General features: G+C 41.4%; 1 protein-coding gene across 1 annotated transcript in view; it reads right to left on the bottom strand.

The window, feature by feature from the left end:
- Positions 1-17,222, bottom strand: part of GREB1L (GREB1 like retinoic acid receptor coactivator) — a 167,926-nt gene that overhangs the window by 42,902 nt on the left and 107,802 nt on the right. The window contains exons 17-18 of the mRNA XM_017873530.1: positions 11,353-11,533; positions 7,342-7,534 (exon numbers count right to left, since the gene is read on the bottom strand). Coding sequence (XP_017729019.1) covers positions 7,342-7,534; positions 11,353-11,533 — 374 coding nt within the window. The remainder of the gene's footprint in view (positions 1-7,341; positions 7,535-11,352; positions 11,534-17,222) is intronic.

A 17,222-nucleotide genomic window follows, 5' to 3' on the forward strand; every position in this document is an offset into this window, starting at 1 on the left:
CCAGCTACTCGGGAGGCTGAGGCAGGAGAATACCTTGAACAAGGAGGTGGAGGTTGCAGTGAGCTGAGATAGAGTCACTGCACTCCAGCCTGGGCGACAGAGCGAAACTCAGTCTCAAAAAAAAAAAAAAATTATATACATATATTAAGATAAAAATTAATTAAGCAATCAGAGGAAGAAAAAGCAAGGGTAAGAGAAGGAAGACTGGGCCAGGGATAAAGTAAGTATTCCCTAAAATGCATGCCAGCAGTTTCCGCATATTTTGTTAGAAGTGGGCTACAAATTTGGTAGCCCAAATTCTGAGCATTTTTTTTTTTGAGGAGTCTCACTCTGTCACCCAGGCTGGAGTGCAGTGGTGTGATCTCGGCTACTGCAACCTCAGCCTCTTGGGTTCAAGCCATTCTCCTGCCTCAGCCTCCCAAGTAGCTGGGACTACAAGCACGCACCACCACACCCAGCTAATTTTTGTATTTTTAGTAGAGATGAGGTTTCACCATGTTAGCAGGCTGGTCTTGAATTCCTGACCTCAGGTGATCCACCTGCCTCGGCCTCCCAAAGTGCTGGGATTACAGACATGAGTCAATGTGCCTGGCTGGTTCTGAGCTTTTTAGTAACCATCTAAAGAGAAACAACTGTATGATTTATAAGGCCCATAAGATAAAAATAAAGCATGTTTTAACTGAAAGCTTTTAATTTTTTGAGGCCCCCCCCAAAAACCCTGCTTTTGGGAATACGTTTGAGAGTAAACAGGCTTGATGAGAGCACCGGAGTATGTTCTTAGTGATACTGGAGACTGACAACATAGATTGAATGACATCTGTTTTCAAGGCTAGAAGCCTTTGCTTATTTCGTTCTGGGCTTAGCTGTGTTCTGGGTAACTGTGTCAAATAAGTCATTTCCCAGGGAAAAAAGTCATCCATCTAAGCTTCCCTCCTCATCTAGACTGCAGACACAGAGTCATTTGGAAAAGCTTTATGAAGTGTGTACTTGGTCGGCCGGGCGCGGTGGCTCAAGCCTGTAATCCCAGCACTTTGGGAGGCCGAGACGGGCAGATCATGAGGTCAGGAGATCGAGACCATCCTGGCTAACACGGTAAAACCCCGTCTCTACTAAAAAAAATACAAAAAAAAACTAGCTGGGCGAGGTGGTGGCGTCTGTAGTCCCAGCTACTCAGGAGGCTGAGGCAGGAGAATGGCATGAACCCGGGAGGCGGAGCTTGCAGTGAGCCGAGATAGTGCTACTGCACTCCAGCCTGGGCGACAGAGCAAGACTCCGTCTCAAAAAAAAAAAAAAAAAAAAGGGGGACTCGGGCTTCACTTTTCCGCCCATTCTTGGCCCCTTTTTCTTTGGGAAATTATTAAATCCTACTCCGAGCCTGCTGCTCTTCCTGACACAGCATTAGAACTGCTGGATACGATGCATCCACCTTGCATCCACCTGTCCTCGTTTTTATCTCTCTCTCTTTTTTCTTAGCAGGTTGGTAAATAGATGGCCTGTGATTAACTAGAGCCAGTATGGGTTCTGAGAACTAGAGCTACTAAAAATTAGAATTACAAGTGAATGGTTTCCCCATCTGTTCTGTTTGCATTAAACTGTAACTATGGTTTTGTGTTACAAAAGTTTTAATAGAAATGAGTGGAACCATTCTTTAAACCATGAGTTATGAAACTGAATGATTTTACTGTAAAGATACGTTTCAGGTATCATAAATCGTATGACTTATTGAATCACTATTTCTGGGGGGAGAATGTCCCTTCTCATAAGGCAAACTCCTCTGTGTGGAAGGCCTGCCCTCTCACTGACCCTCCATGCTCCCAGTGCTTTCGCTGCTGTCTCTGCCTTTGCTCCTGTCCAACGCTCTGCTCTCCAGATGCTGTTCCCTGGAAGGTCACCAAGGACTCCTGAGGCCAACGCCAGTGGTGATGACTTGTTGGCCCTTGGCCTCCCTGCCCTCTTGGCAGTTCTCTTTGTTATTTTCTTCCATGATTCTAACCACACTAGCTGCCTCAATAATCACTGTTTGTTAAAACAAAACAAAACAAAACAAAAAAGAAAACAAAAAACGTAATCTACACAATGGTGTGCTCACCTGCATCTTAACTCAAAGTCAGTCTCATCTGCCCTCCACAAATCAAACTTCCTTCTGGCCAGGCACAGTGGCTCACGCCTATAATCCCAGCACTTAGGGAGGCCGAGGAGGGCAGATCACTTGAGGTCAGGAGTTCAAGACCAGCCTGGCCAACACGGTGAAACCCCATCTCTACTGAAAATATAAAAAATTAGCCAAGCGTGGTGGCGCACACCTGTAATCCCAGCTACTTAGGAGGCTGATGCAGGAGAATCGCTTGAACCCGGGAGGCAGAGGTTGCAGTGAGCCGAGATTGTGCCACTGCACTCCAACCTGGCTGACAGAGTGAGACTCTGTCTCAAAAAACAAAACAAAACAAAAAACTTCTTTCAACTTCTTTTTTCCAACTAAAGGTAACACCTCAAAAATATTTCTGGTTCTTCCCTCTCCCTGAATAAACAAATCCTAGAAAACGTACCATGTCTCCCATCCATTTTATTGCCAGGACCATTATTCTGATTCATATATTTGTTCATTCTAACCCAAATTATCAGAAAAGCCACTGACTGATCTACTTCTAATCACTTTGACTTAGCCTCTAGATTGAATGAACTGCCTCTCAGTAGCTATTAAAGCTGAACAATTGCGTACTTGATGACCCAGAAATTTCACTCTCAGAGACCCAAAAGAAATGCATACATACATTTACTAAAGGGTGTGCCAGGATGTTACAGCAGTACTATGTAAAATAAAATAGGATGGATACATGAACTGTGGTGGAGTCATACAATGTAACACACACACAAAGCAAAAAGAATGATTTACGATTCATGAAAACTACAAATTTCCCAAACAAAATGTTAAGCAAAGGAAGTCAGAAACAAGACAGTACATACTGCATGTTTCCATTCATATAAGCTCCATACTGAGCAAAACAAATCTGTAGTACAGGAGGCCAGAATAGTGTTACCCTTTAGTGGGGGTGTCCAGAAGGGACACAGGACTTCCAGGGTGGTAGTAAACAAACTAAACATTTTACATTGTTAACAAGAAACAGGTAAATTCTAATAATGCTATATATATATACACACACACAAATTCTAATTATATAGTGTGTATATATATATACACTATATATAGTATATATACTATATACTAAATTCTAATAATGCTATATATATGTGTGTATGTATATATACTCTTGCTAAAAAATCCTTAATGCCTGTATAATAAGTGTAAACTTTGCTAGCCTGGCACTCACAGCCTCCATGTGTGTATTTCCAGGCTTCTTTTGCATCCTATGCAGCATTCTCTGAAAAATGCCCAGTTTCCTCCTCTGTGTCCCCTGCCCACACTGTCTGCTGCCAGGAGTGCCTCCTCCTGCCCCCATTCCCCTGCCCAGGCCTTCCTGTCTCCCTAGGGCCATCATCCTCTGTTCTCTTATCCATGGAGCTTCCCCTGGACCTCTCAAATAAATGTGACTCCTCCCTTGCTTCAACTCCCAGAGCATTTTGTTTTTCTGAAATTGTCTTATTCTCCTCTGGATAATAGTGACTTAGATATATACTTTGCTTTCTCCTCTAAACTATCAGTTTTCTTTTTCTTTTTTTTTTGAGACGGAATCTCACTCTGTCACCCATGCTGGAGTGCAGTGGCACTATCTCGGTTATTTGCAACCTCCACCTCCCGGGTTCAAGTGATTCTCCTGCTTCAGCCTTCCGAGTAGCTGGGATTACAGTTGCCCGCCACCATGCCTGGATAATTTTTGTCTTTTTAGTAGGGATGGGGTTTCACCATGTTGCCCAGGCTGGTCTCGAACTCCTGACCTCAAATGATCTGCCTGCCTCGGCCTCCCAAAGTGCTGGGATTACAGGTGTGAGCCACTGTACTCGGCTTAAACCATCAGTTTTCTGTGTGTTCTTTGCAAGATTCAACACAAGTCCACAAGTGTGCTCAATCGTATTTTTTGAATTCAATTAATTTGCTTTTTTCCAATTATCCCTCCTGGGATATAGGCTTCAAGATAACTAAAGGATGCTAATCATCAGGAACTTCTCCCTTACACGTATAAAGTTGTTGTAAATTAAATTTTTTCCCCCTTTATCCCATGTTGATCTCAATTTCAGGGACGATTTCTTTAAATCTTAAATTGAAGAAGAGTATAACTCTTCACCTCTCAATTAGTTTGAACAAATACCTGATATCATATCTTTAATCCAGAAGAACATCACTAGATATGTCTAAGATAAGAAGCCCCTAATCTTTTTTTTTTTTTTTTTGAGATGGAGTCTTTCTCTGTCGCCTAGGCTGGAGTGCAGTGGCGTAATCTCGGCTCACTGCAATCCCCATTTCCTGTGTTCAAGCAATTCTCCGGCCTCAGCCTCCGGAGTAGCTGGAATTACAGGTGCCCACCACCACACCCGGCAAATTTTTATATTTTTAGTAGAGATGGGGTTTCACCACATTGGCCAGGTTGGTCTCGAACTCCCGATCTCAAGTGATCCACTCATCTCAGCCTCCCAGGGTGCTGAGTTTACAGGCATGAGCCACTGTGCCTGGCCAAGAACCCTTTTCAGAAACATAACCACAGGCTAGGTACAGTGGCTCATGCCTGTAATCCTAACACTTTGGGAGGTCAAGATGGGAGAACTGCTTGAGGCCAAGAGTTAGAGACCAGCCTGGACAATATAGTGAGACACTGTCTCTACAGAATATTTTTAAAATTAGCCAGGCATGGTGGTATGTGCATGTAGCTCTGCTACTTGGTAGGGTGAGGTGGGAGGATTGTTTGAGCCCAGGAGTTTGAGGCTGCAGTGAGTCATGATTGTACCACTGCATTCCAGCACGGGTGTCAGACCCTGACTCAAAAATAAATAAATAAATAAATAAATAACTGTAATACCATTATTAAACCTTAAAAATTAATCATTTCCTTAAAATGATTTTTTTTTTTTTGGTACAGGTTCTTGCTCTGTCTCCCAAGCTGGAGTGTAGTGACACAATCTCAGCTCACTGCAGCCTCGACCTCCTGGGTTCAAAAAGTCTTCCCAACTCCGCCTCCCGAGTAGCTGGGACTACAGATGCATGTCTGGCTAACTTTTGTACTTCTTGTAGAGATGGGGTCTCACCATGTTGCCCTGGCTGGTCTTGAACTCCTGGGCTCAAGCGATCCATCCGCCTCGGCCTCCCAAAGTGCTGAGATTACAGGTGTGAGCCACGGTGCCCGGCTAAAATGACTTTTAAGGAAAATTATTTTAAACCTGTTTCTCTATTTCATGGTAAGAGAAAATAAAGGCAGACGCTATTGGTCCTTCTTCCTATCACTGGGGTGTGATCCCTTTTGGAAAAGACTGAATTAGGACAGTTCTCTCTACACTCCAACAATATACTGAAATTTAATGTATAATAGGAGAACTATCTGGGGGATTAAAAAATTAATTATTCTTGGCTCACAACTGTAATCCCAGGACTTTGAGAGGCTTGTGGATCACCTGAGGTTGGGAGTTCAAGATCACCCTGGCCAACATGGTGAAACTTGGTCTCTACTAAAAAAACAAAAATTAGCCAGGCATGGTGGCGGGCACCTGTAATCCCAGCTACTCTGGAGGCTGAGGCAGGAGAATTGCTTGAACCTGGGAGGCGGAGGTTGCAGTGAGCTGAGTTCGTACCACTGCACTCTAGCCTGGGTGACAGAGCGAGACTCCGCCTCAAAAAAAATTAATTTAAAAAAAAAATTTTATTTCCATTCATTCTCTTGGCAATCCCATTCTTTGTCAGAGCAACCCAGCAGCTACTTGGGTAGCCCATAGGCTCCCCTTGTAGTTTGGAGGCAAAGGCAGCTCTGGCAGCTCTGTTATCTCATCCCTACCTCGACTGCCCAATGAATGGCTGGAGCTGGCATGGAGAAGATACCAAGAAAGCAAAGCAAAAGCTCAAAGTAATCTCTAATGACAGTGAACACACTGAGTTAGTTCTCATAAGGCAGTGACTGCTGAAGACAACAAGATTCAAGGACCTGAGCTTCCTGCTTGCAAGGAACAAACCAATGCTCGAAGACAAGAGCGCAAAGTCAGCGAAAACTTACCTTCCTCATGACAGAATAAAATGCACTGGGTTGAAAAATAAATGTTAGTTTTATGTAAGACATTTTGGTGTTTTTTACTTAAACATGTTTATTTAAAATATCCAGTGTGTTCAGTATTGTTAAATGAAGGACCCATTGCTTAATGGCTAATTTTTATTATTTTTATGAAACTCATATTTCTTTTCTTTGATAGTATATTTAGCATACAGTTTGTAGGTCATACAAAATATTTTTCAATAGTAGAGACTGGAGTAAAAACTATAAATCCCTGGATATATCCAATGTTGAGATAGGTAGTCTCAACACATTCACTGCTACTATGGAGTTATTTAAAGTAACAGTGCCATCATCCCATTTCATGCAGAAGACTGTGAAAACTGATTTAAAACAAAACCCAGTTGCTGGAGGAGCAAGAGAGTAATTAACAGTGATGCAGATCATCAGACTAAAACATGACAAAAAGGCCATCCAAGAGGACAATAAAATTTCCAGGTCTCAGGGTGAAATTAATCATATGAAGGCACAAAGGAAATCCAGGATATTGGTCATGGCCTCAGATAACATTAACATTTTCTTTTTGAAAAATTATATAGGACAGATAATTTTGCATCTGCACGATACCTAAGAACCACCTAATCAGATTTATACAGGATACTATTCACTAGACTTTAGTCTTATAATAATTGTAAATATATGGAACTTTTGGAAGATACAGAATTACGTTAGATATTTATTTATTTTTATTTATTTATTTATTTTTGAGACAGAGTCTCATTCTGTCCCCCAGGCTGGAGTGTAATGGCACGATCTCGGCTCACTGCAACCTCCGCCTCCCAGGTTCAAGTGATTCTCCTGCCTCAGCCTCCCGAGTAGCTAGGACTACAGGCACCCACCAGCACACCTGGCTAATTTTTTGTATTTTCAGTAGAGATGGGGTTTCACCATCTTAGCCAGGATGGTCTCGATCTCCTGATCTCGTGATCCACCCGCCTTGGCCTCCTGAAGTGCTGGAATTACAGGCGTGAGCCACCACGCCCGGCCAGATTTTTGAAGTCTTACATAAAGCATTATATTATATTTTGAATTCTTATGAATATGATCTTAAGCCGTGACATATTTTGTTACAAGGTCCTACCCTCTGGGGAACTAAGAACATGACAGTGTATCAGATAGCAGGCAAGAGACTCACCCCAGTATCCAGCTGTATCCAGTGAACCTCATTGCTAGAGCTAATACGGGACTGTTGGGTCTGCAGAGTGTATGGGAAGGAGCTGACCTGGAGCACCAGGAGGTTGAAAGCTTCCAGAACTTCTCTGCAATTAATGACCCTATCAGCTAGTCCATGACTGGGTTCGCCATGTGACAAAGAGCCTGAAATGACACTGTAGAAAAATTGAAAGTCATATTAATGCCTCATTTAACCAAGTAGATACAGAATCAGACCCTAACAAGGAGATACTGTTTTAGTTTTTATTTTTCTATCTCTTTTCAATTGGGAGCAGAGTAGAAACAACCAAAATTTGACACAGAAGGGAAAAAATTTACATTCCCTCTTTTCAGACAGATTTCAGGAATATGTATTTTTTTTTCCTTTTCAGTTTATTCCCAATATACCTCAAAGTGCAAACTCAGTTATTTAGACCAGTGATATCTAAATCTGCAGTTGGGCCGGGCATGGTGGCTCACATCTGTAATCCCAGCACTTTGGGAGGCCAAGGCAGATAGACCACCTGAGGTCAGGAGTTCAAAACCAGCCTGGCCTACATGGTGAAACCCCGTCTCTATTAAAAAAAAAAATACAAAAAAAATTAGCTGGGTGTGGTAGTGTGTGCCTGTAATCCTAGCTACTTGGGAGGCTAAGGCAGGAGAAATGCTTGAACTAGGAGGAGGAGGTTGCGGTGAGCAGAAATCACACCACTGCGCTCCAGCCTGGGCAACACAGGGTCCATGAGCCATTCCTGCTCATAGAAGACTACCAAGACCTGAATAGATGTGGGCAAAATTTCTTTTCCCGCTCTCTCTCTCCTTTCCTTCCTTTCTTTGAAATCTAACAAGTTCTACAAGATCTTATTTATACCTATGTATGGCTCTAAGTTTCAGATTGTGGAGGATTATCCAACACTTTCTGGCTTCTGAATAAGAGCTTTTCCAATTCTGACATTTCCCTGCCACAAACCAAAAACTTCCAGATTCTTAACCTCAGCATCTCCTGGAGAAAAGAAAATCTATAAATGTTTGATGATGCCTGAAATTTCTCTCCCCATTACATGGTGAGGACAAACCATGATATGTAATACATGATGACTATTTGCCACCCCCCACCCCTGCCGATTTGCCTTTTAATCCATAGAAGCAAAGATGTCCCCTACCAGATAATTACTATAATTTGATCTGGGAGCAAAAGTGGTTCCACATTTGACTCCTTCTTTTTTTTTTTCTTTTTGAGATGGAATCTCTCTCTGTCACCCAGGCTGTAGTGCAGTGGCATCATCTCTGCTCACTGCAACCTCTGCCTCCTGGGTTCAAGTGATTCTCCTGCTTCAGCCTCCCAGGTAGCTGGGATTACAGGCATGTGCCACCATGCCCGACTAATTTTTTTGTATTTCTGGTAGAGACAGGGTTTCACCATGTTGGCCAGGCTGGTCTTGAACTCCTGACCTCAAGTAATCCACCTGCCTTGGCCTCTTAAAGTGCTGGGATTACAGGTGTGAGACACTGTACCCTGCCAACTTCTCTTTCATTAATAAGTTCATCCAGGCCAGGCATGGTGGCTCACGCCTGTAATCCCAGCACTTTGGGAGGCCAAGGCGGGTGAATCACAAGGTCAGGAGTTCAAGACCAGCCTGGTCAAGATGGTGAAACCCCATCTCTACTAAAAATACAAAAATTAGCCAGATGTCTCGTGGGCACCTGTAATCCCAGCTATTTGGGAGGATGAGGCACAGAACTGCCTGAACCTGGGAGGCGGAGGTTGCAGTGAGCCGAGATTGCACCACTGCACTCCAGCCTGGGCGACAGAGCGAGACTCTATCTCAATAATAATAATAATAATTTCATCCAGTAAATATGATATTCTCTTGTTTAAACTGGGGAACTGGGGAAGATTTCAGGTCATGAAAGTGCATCTCTACTGCTTTTAAAGGCAAGAGGGAAAAGAGAAGGGCAAAGATGAGGAGAAATAGTGGGAGAAGAAAGACGAGAAGCAAGGCCAAATGGAAAAGTGCGCTGGAGGCAGACAGGGAAGCACATCACCCTTCCAGGAGCTCATTCATCCTAACTTCCTTATTGCTGTCCTTTCTCTGACAAAGCTGAGTGCTACCAAGCTCTTAAAACAAAATTTTTTCAGGAATCTTTAATTCATCCAGAGTGTAGTGATATGATTTGCCTCTGTTTCCCTACCCAAATCTCATCTTGTAGCTCCCATAATTCCCATGTGGTATGGGAGGGAGCTGGTGGGAGATGACTGAATTACGGGGACAGGTCTTTCCCACGCTGTTCTTGTGACAGCAAAAGTCTCATGAGATCTGATAGTATTTTAAGGGGGAATAAGCTGGCTGGAGAAATTTGCATAAGTAGTGAGGAGCCGAATGTTAGCCCCCAAGACAATGGGGGAAAATGTCTCCAGGGCATGTCAGAGGTCTTCATGGCAGCACCCCCCCATCCACAGACCTAGAGGCCTGGGAGGGAAAAGTGGTTTTGTGGGCTGGGCCATGTGCTGTGTGCAGCCTAGGAACTTGGACCCGTGTCCCAGCTGCTCCAGCCATGACTAAAAGGGGCCAATGTACAGGCTTGGGCTGTTGCTTCAGAGGGTGGAAGCCCCAAGCCTTGGCAGCTTCCACATGGTGTTGAGCCTGTGGGTGCACAGAAGTGAAGAACTGAGGTTTGGGAACCTCTGCCTAGATTTCAGAAGATGTATGGAAATGCCTGGACGCCCAGACAAAAGTTTGCTGCAGGGGTGGAGCCCTCATGGAGAACCTCTGCTAGGGCAGTGTGGAAGGGAAATGTGGGGTCAGACCCACCACACAGAGTTCCTACTGGGGCCTGTAGCCCCTTTGTTTTAGTCAATTTCTCCCATTTGGAATGGCTATATTTATCCAATGCCTGTACCCTCATTGTATCTAGGAAGAAACTAACTTGCTTTTGATTTTACAGGCTCATAGGCAGAAGGGACTTGCCTTGTCTCAGATGAGACTTTGGACTTTTGAGTTAATGCTGAAAAGAGTTGAGACTTTGGGGGACTGTTGGGAAGGCATAATTGGTTTTGAAATGTGAAGATATGAGATTTGGGAGGGGCCAGGAGTAGAAAGATATGGTTTGGCTCTGTATCTCCACCCAAATCTCATCTTGTAGCTCCCATAATTCCCACATGTTGTGGGAGGGACCCAGTAGGAGATGACTGAATTACGGGGGTGGGTCTTTCCCGTGCTGTTCTTGTGACAGTGAGTAAATCTCATGAGATCTGATGATATTATCAGAGGTTTCTACTTTTACATCTTCCTCATTCTCTCTTTGCCTGTTGCCATCCTTGTAAGATGTGACTTGCTCCTCCTTGCCTTATGCCATGATTGTGAGGCTTCCCCTGCTATGAGGAACTGTGAGTCCAATTAAACCTCTTTCTTTTGTAAATTTTCCCAGTCTCAGGTATGTCCTTATCAGCAGCATGAAAATGGACCAACATATGTAGTTAACATAAAACCAACGTGAAATCGATGAGAAAAGCTGAGGAAACAAGAAAAGGGTAGGAAAAGGTTACCAGTAAGAAGACAGCAAATGTTAGGGTCCCTGGGCTTTGGAATCACTTTTAACACATTTTCTTTTCTTTTCTTTTCTTTTTTTTTTTTTTGAGACAAAGTCTCACTCTGTCACCCAGACAGGAGTGCAGTGGTGTGATCTTGGCTCACTGCAACCTCCAGTGCCTGGGTTCAAACAATTCTCCTGCCTCAGCCTCCCAAGTAGCTGGGATTACAGGCATGTGCTACCAGGCCCGGCTAATTTTTGTATTTTTAGTAGCATGGGGTTGCACCATGTTGGCCAGGCTGGTCTCAAACTCCTGACCTCAAGCAATCCACCCACCTCGGCCTCCCAAAGTGTTGGGATTACAGGCGTGAGCCACCACGCCTGGCCACATTTAACACATTTCATTAGGTAACAATTATTCCTGTAGAAGGGAGACTCCATTTGCTCACTCTGAACCAATCACCTCGTTAGTTCCACATGGGAGTTGTCATGAACTAGCACAAACAGTGTGTACGGGTTCTGTTTCACTCTCCTCATAAAAACTTCAAACTTGGTTTGAATCTCATTGTCTAGACGAACAACATATTTTTCTGCTCTCTGATGGGCTGTCCCATTTTCCTCCAGACCCAAGTCTACAAGGACACCTGCCAAGAAGAAAAAAATTAATCTTTTAACACACTTTTACACATACACACACACACAGGAGACAGACTTGAGTTCACTGTCTGCTGACACTGGGTACCAACTGTATGAAGATATTTACAGAGCAGATACTTTTTCCTTTTTATGTTCCCCATCACAGTATGAGGAGGAAATATCAGATATCCTTTTCTTCATAACACTGCCCGTCACTTCCCACCCCTGACACAAATACAGGGAACATTCTGGTACATGAGATAAAAGCAGCTGAGTGTATGAGACCTTTGCTTCACTAAATTCTATTTGCATATAAAGTGCTGCTGCTAATGGCTTCAACAGGCCACCTGGAAAAAAATTAAGCTTTGGGCTACAGCTCTTGACCAAATTAATATAAGCCTTCTTTACCCTAAATTTAGCAACAAAACATATATGAGAAAAGAAAAACCCAATATATTAATGCTCAAAGATACCACGTTAGACTGTGAGCTTTTTGGTAGTGTTTTACTCATTTTTATACAGTGACCATCTTGCACAGTATTTAGAGCACTGGCACACCTCAATGAATGTTGGATTTATGTACCAACTTAATAAACTGAACTGAATTAGTCATGATTGCTATATTCTCAATATGTTAGAAACTAAGAAACTTTAATACCGTATCATTGTCTCTGTCTATAATAAAATTACTTCTTTTTTTTTTTTTTTGAGATAGAGTCTCGCTCTGTCACCCAGGCTGGAGTGCAGTGGTGTGATCTCGGCTCACTGCAAGCTCCACCTCCCAGGTTCATGTCATTCTCCTGCCTCAGCCTCCCCAGTAGCTGGGTCTACAGGCGCCTGCCACCACGCCCGGCTAATTTTTTTGTATTTTTAGTAGAGACGGGGTTTCACCGTGTTAGCCAGGATGGTCTCGATCTCCTGACCTTATGATCTGCCCACCTCGGCCTCCCAAAGTGCTGGGATTACAGGCGTGAGCCACTGCGCCCGGCCAATAAAATTACTTCTACACACATCTAAAGTAGTTCTAGGCACATAAAGCTGTTGTTGAGATAATTGATTAAAAGAGGAAATCTTCCTTTAAATAAATAGACTTTTATGAATTACATTGACTTAATTTTATCTGTCTTTTCTTTTAATATAAATGCAGCTCAATGAAGAATTACATGTAATTAATTAGCATCTAGATGCTGTAATACTAACAGGCCTAAATGGTATAACAGAAAAAAAATGTTTTACCATATGAAAAATTCTTTATACCAGAAAAGGTGGACAGAAAGGTAATTTTGCTTCCAAACACTGTTCATGAGGAGCCTTTACTCACCGATTGTTTTCAATTCTCACCCAAATGTAGTCAAATTTTGTTGTGAATATTTCCAAAAGCAATCAATCAAACATTTAATTTGGCAGATACTGTGATTTTTTTGAAAGTGGATTGTGGCCAGATGTGGTGGCTTATGCCTGTAATCCCAGCACTTTGGGAGGCTAAGACGGGTGGATCACTTGAGGCCAGGAGTTCCAGACCAGCCTGGGCAACATAGTGAGACCTCATCTCTATAAAAAAATACAAAAATTAGCTGGGTGTGGTGGTGCACGCCTGTAGTCCCAGCTACCCAGAAGGCTGAGGAGGAGAATCACTTCAACCCAGGAGGCCGAGGTTGTGGTGTGCCGAGATCACACCACTGCACTCCGGCCTGGACAACAGAGTGAGACTCTGTTTCAAAAAAACAAAAAAAGAAACAAAAGAGAGGAAAAAACTCATTCAACATTTGATAGCTATTTATTGATCATCTATCTACCATGTGCCATGCCAGTTACTGTGCTAGGTCTGGGGAAACAGAGGGGAACAGGAATAAGATCTAAATCTCATAGAGCTTATGATGGAGATGACAGAAAATTTTGATGAGTGTCACGATGGAGACAAGGTATATGGGGTAGGTAGAGGAAGCCAGCAGAGGCATTAGAGAAAGGACCTACTTAATCTCTAAAGTGTCTGTTTCCTTATCTGTAAAACAGGGAGTGTAGTACCAGTTACAAATTAGTCTGTATTTCCAGTTTATCCTTAGGAAATAAGCAGCATGAGTTAAGGCATCCTAAAAAGAAACGATTATAAATAATTCATAAAGAGGATAAAATATATTGTATTGATAATTATGAGTTTGCTGCCTTTCAAAACAAATGAAGTAAAGACCAACTGTGGCTTTTTGGCTAAGATCAAGTGTAAAGATGACTGTATATCTTTGACAGGTCAATTGCATACATTCCCTTACTGGAAAAACAAAGTTACAGAAATCTAAGAGGTTGTTTTCTTGACAATAACATGGTATATTAGTCCATAACTATGCAGGCTGATGGCTCTGTCCTGAGCAGGCACATCAGAGCTACCTGATTGTTTTATTTCTAACTGGGTGTTTTCAGTAATCAGCCCTACTTTTAAATTGTCTTTTAGACTTTTAAGTTTTTTTTTTTCCTCATAATGAAAGTGATAGATACTTATTTTGGAAAAACTGAACAGTACAGAGATACATTTAAAAAGAAAAACGTATCCATAATTATTTAATTCACTGCTTCCATTTTTGTGCTTTTTTTCCTGTTTTTTTAATGCATATTGTGCAGCCTGACTCACATTTTGTAATTGTATATCCTGAGATATATATGTGTGTGTGTATGTATGTGTGTGTGTATGTATATATATATATATTTGGCTTATAACTACAAAGTAAGAAACAAAACAAGTGAGAATAACACTATCATTGTTTACTAATAATATGTCTGTGTAGAAAACACAAAATAATCTATGGATGAATCAATAAGAATTTAGTTGATGAATTCAAAATCAGTTTACAAAGATCAGTTGCATTTCTGTACACAAGCAGTAGTTATGAAGTGTACTTAAAAAAAAATTTACAGGATGTTAAAAAAATATTATGTATCGGCCAGGCGTGGTGGCTCACGCCTGTAATCCCAGCACTTTGGGAGGCAGAGGCGGATGGATCATGAGGTCAGGAGATCGAGACCATCCTGACCAACACGGTGAAACCCCGTCTCTACTAAAAATTACACACAAAAAATTAGCTGGGCATGGTAGTGGGCGCCTGTAGTCCCAGCTACTCGGGAGGCTGAGGCAGGAGAATGGTGTGAACCCGGGAAGCAGAGCTTACAGTGAGCTGAAACTGTGCCACTGCACTCCAGCCTGGGCGACAAAGTGAGACTCCGTCTATAAAAAAAAAAAAATATATATATATATATATTATATCTACCTATATATATATTATATCTACATATATATATATCTACCTATATATATATTATATATCTAGGAATAAATCTTACAAAAGGTATGTAAGACCTTTATGGAGAAAATGATGAAACTACTAATTATGTTAAAAATGACCTAAATAGAGCTACATCATAAAATAAAGTTAAAATTGAATTTTCCTCAAACTTATCTAGAGATTCAAAGTAATTCCAATAAAAATTACCTTTTTTTTTTTTTAATTTAGAGACAAGAGCCTTGTTCTGTCACCCATGCTAAGTGTAGTAGTGTGATCACACCTCACTGTGGCCTTGAGCTACTGGGCTCAAGCTATCCTCCTGCCTCGGTGTCCTGAGTAGCTGGGCCTGCAGGCATGTGCCAGCATGCTTGGCTAAGTGTTTTTTCTTTTTTAAGAGATGGGGGTCTCACTATGTTGCCCATGCTGGTTTCAAACTCCTGGTCTCAAGCAATCCTCCAGCTTTGGCCTCTCAAAGCACTGGCATTATACGCATGATCCTGGCCCAACAGGTTTTTTTTTTTTTTAATTTTACTTGAAAAAATGTTTTTTAAAATGTATACGGCCAAGCAAAGAACCAAAAAGAGTCAAGATAATTCTGAAGTAGAAAACATGGGAGAGGTTTGTCTCACTGGAAATCAAGAATTTCTTTGTTAATAAGACAGTGGTTTGGGCACAGAGGTAGGAGTTAGTAATTGTGTAATTACCAGAAAAAAATCAAAGACGTGAAGATATTGTAGATAATGAGAACTAGGTTTCTTCCTGTCAGAGAAAGAAGTTACAAGTGACTCATATTTTTAAACATAGATCGGTAGATAGAGAAATAAAGAGGTATATGTGTGCGTTCATGGGTTAATATACATATACATGGTTTCCTAGCTCTGTCTGCTGAGTGGGCTTAGGCGCAATGACATCCTAGTAGCAATGGGCACACTTAACACCCAAATTTTGATTTCTAAATACCATTCTTCAATACAAGGAACCAGGTTTCTTGGAAAAAAGGTTAATCCCAGTGTTGAGGCAGAAAAATAAAAGTAAACCTAGAATGTCTTATGGTTTCAGAAAGCAAGAAAATAGTATGTTAAAAAAAAACAAAACACAAGGGCCTGCCCGAAGGAGCCTCCAATGGCCAATGCTGGAAAATTTGAGCAAAATAATAATGATCATCAGTATAGTGTTGGAAATAACCCACAGAATAAAATAAAAATGATCTGTATTTATAAATACATAGATAAATGAGAAGGAACAGCTTTTCCTTACAGAATTTAATTAACGAACTCTTACTAGTAAATGTAGGGAAAAAATGACAGAAAATCATCATCTTGGAAATACCACAATACATTGCAGGCAAGATCCACTAATGGATGCAAAAATTAGCGGCTGAAAGTTTGATGAAAACAGGATATTACCATTTCTCAAAATATTTCCACAAGATTTTAAATCAATTCCAAAGGAGACACCAGTAACTTTACAATGCAGGAACTTGGCAGACATACCTTAATCAAGTGATCAAGGTTAACATCACCAATAATAAAACATCAACCTCATGTACTCCCTGACATGATGCAATCAGGACACAGTATCACTTTTATGGTTTTCTTGCCCAAAACTCAAAACCTCAATTAAATTGTGAGAAAACTCAAGCATTCCCTACACAAAACAATTGATTAGTATTCACTTAAGGTCAGGAAAAGCTAGGAAAGACTGAAGAAAAGTCATAGATCGGAGGAAATGAAAAGGACATAACTGAATGCAATGTGTGAATCTGGATTGGAACCTGGAATAGGAAAACAACATGAAGAGAAAGACTGGGGAGATCTTCCATTAACAGCATCATTCTGGCATTGATTTCCTGCTCTGATAGTTGTATTATAGTTAGGTAAGTTGTTAACTTTGAGAGAAATTGAGTGAAGGGTTTAGCGAACTCTATGATTTTTTAACAGCTTTAGTGATTGATATAAGCATGTATTCACATATAATTTACCCATTTAGAGTGCATAATTCAATGGCTTTTAGTATATATTCATGGAGCTGGACAACAGTCACCACAATTTTAAAACATTTTCATCACCTCCTAAGGAAACTCCACATATTTAACCCCTCAATTATTCCCTCAACACCCCCAATCCCCAGGCAATCACAGTCTACTTTGTGTCTCTATAGACGGGCTTATTCTAGACATTTCATGTAAGTGGAATTGTACAAGACGCAATCTTGTGTGATTGGTTTCTTTCATTTGGAATAATGTTTTCAAGTTTCATCCACGTTGTAGTATGCATCAATACTTTCTTTCTCTTTATTGTTTATATTCCACTGTACGGATATACCACATTTTATTTATCCATTCATCACTTGGTGGATATCTGGGTTTTTCTGCTTTTGGGCTATTATGAATAATGTTGCAATCAACATTTGTATACAGGTTTTT

The sequence above is a fragment of the Rhinopithecus bieti genome, unplaced genomic scaffold (genome assembly GCF_001698545.2).
Source record: "Rhinopithecus bieti isolate Rb0 unplaced genomic scaffold, ASM169854v2 scaffold_6946, whole genome shotgun sequence".
NCBI classification, from domain to species: Eukaryota; Metazoa; Chordata; class Mammalia; order Primates; family Cercopithecidae; genus Rhinopithecus; species Rhinopithecus bieti.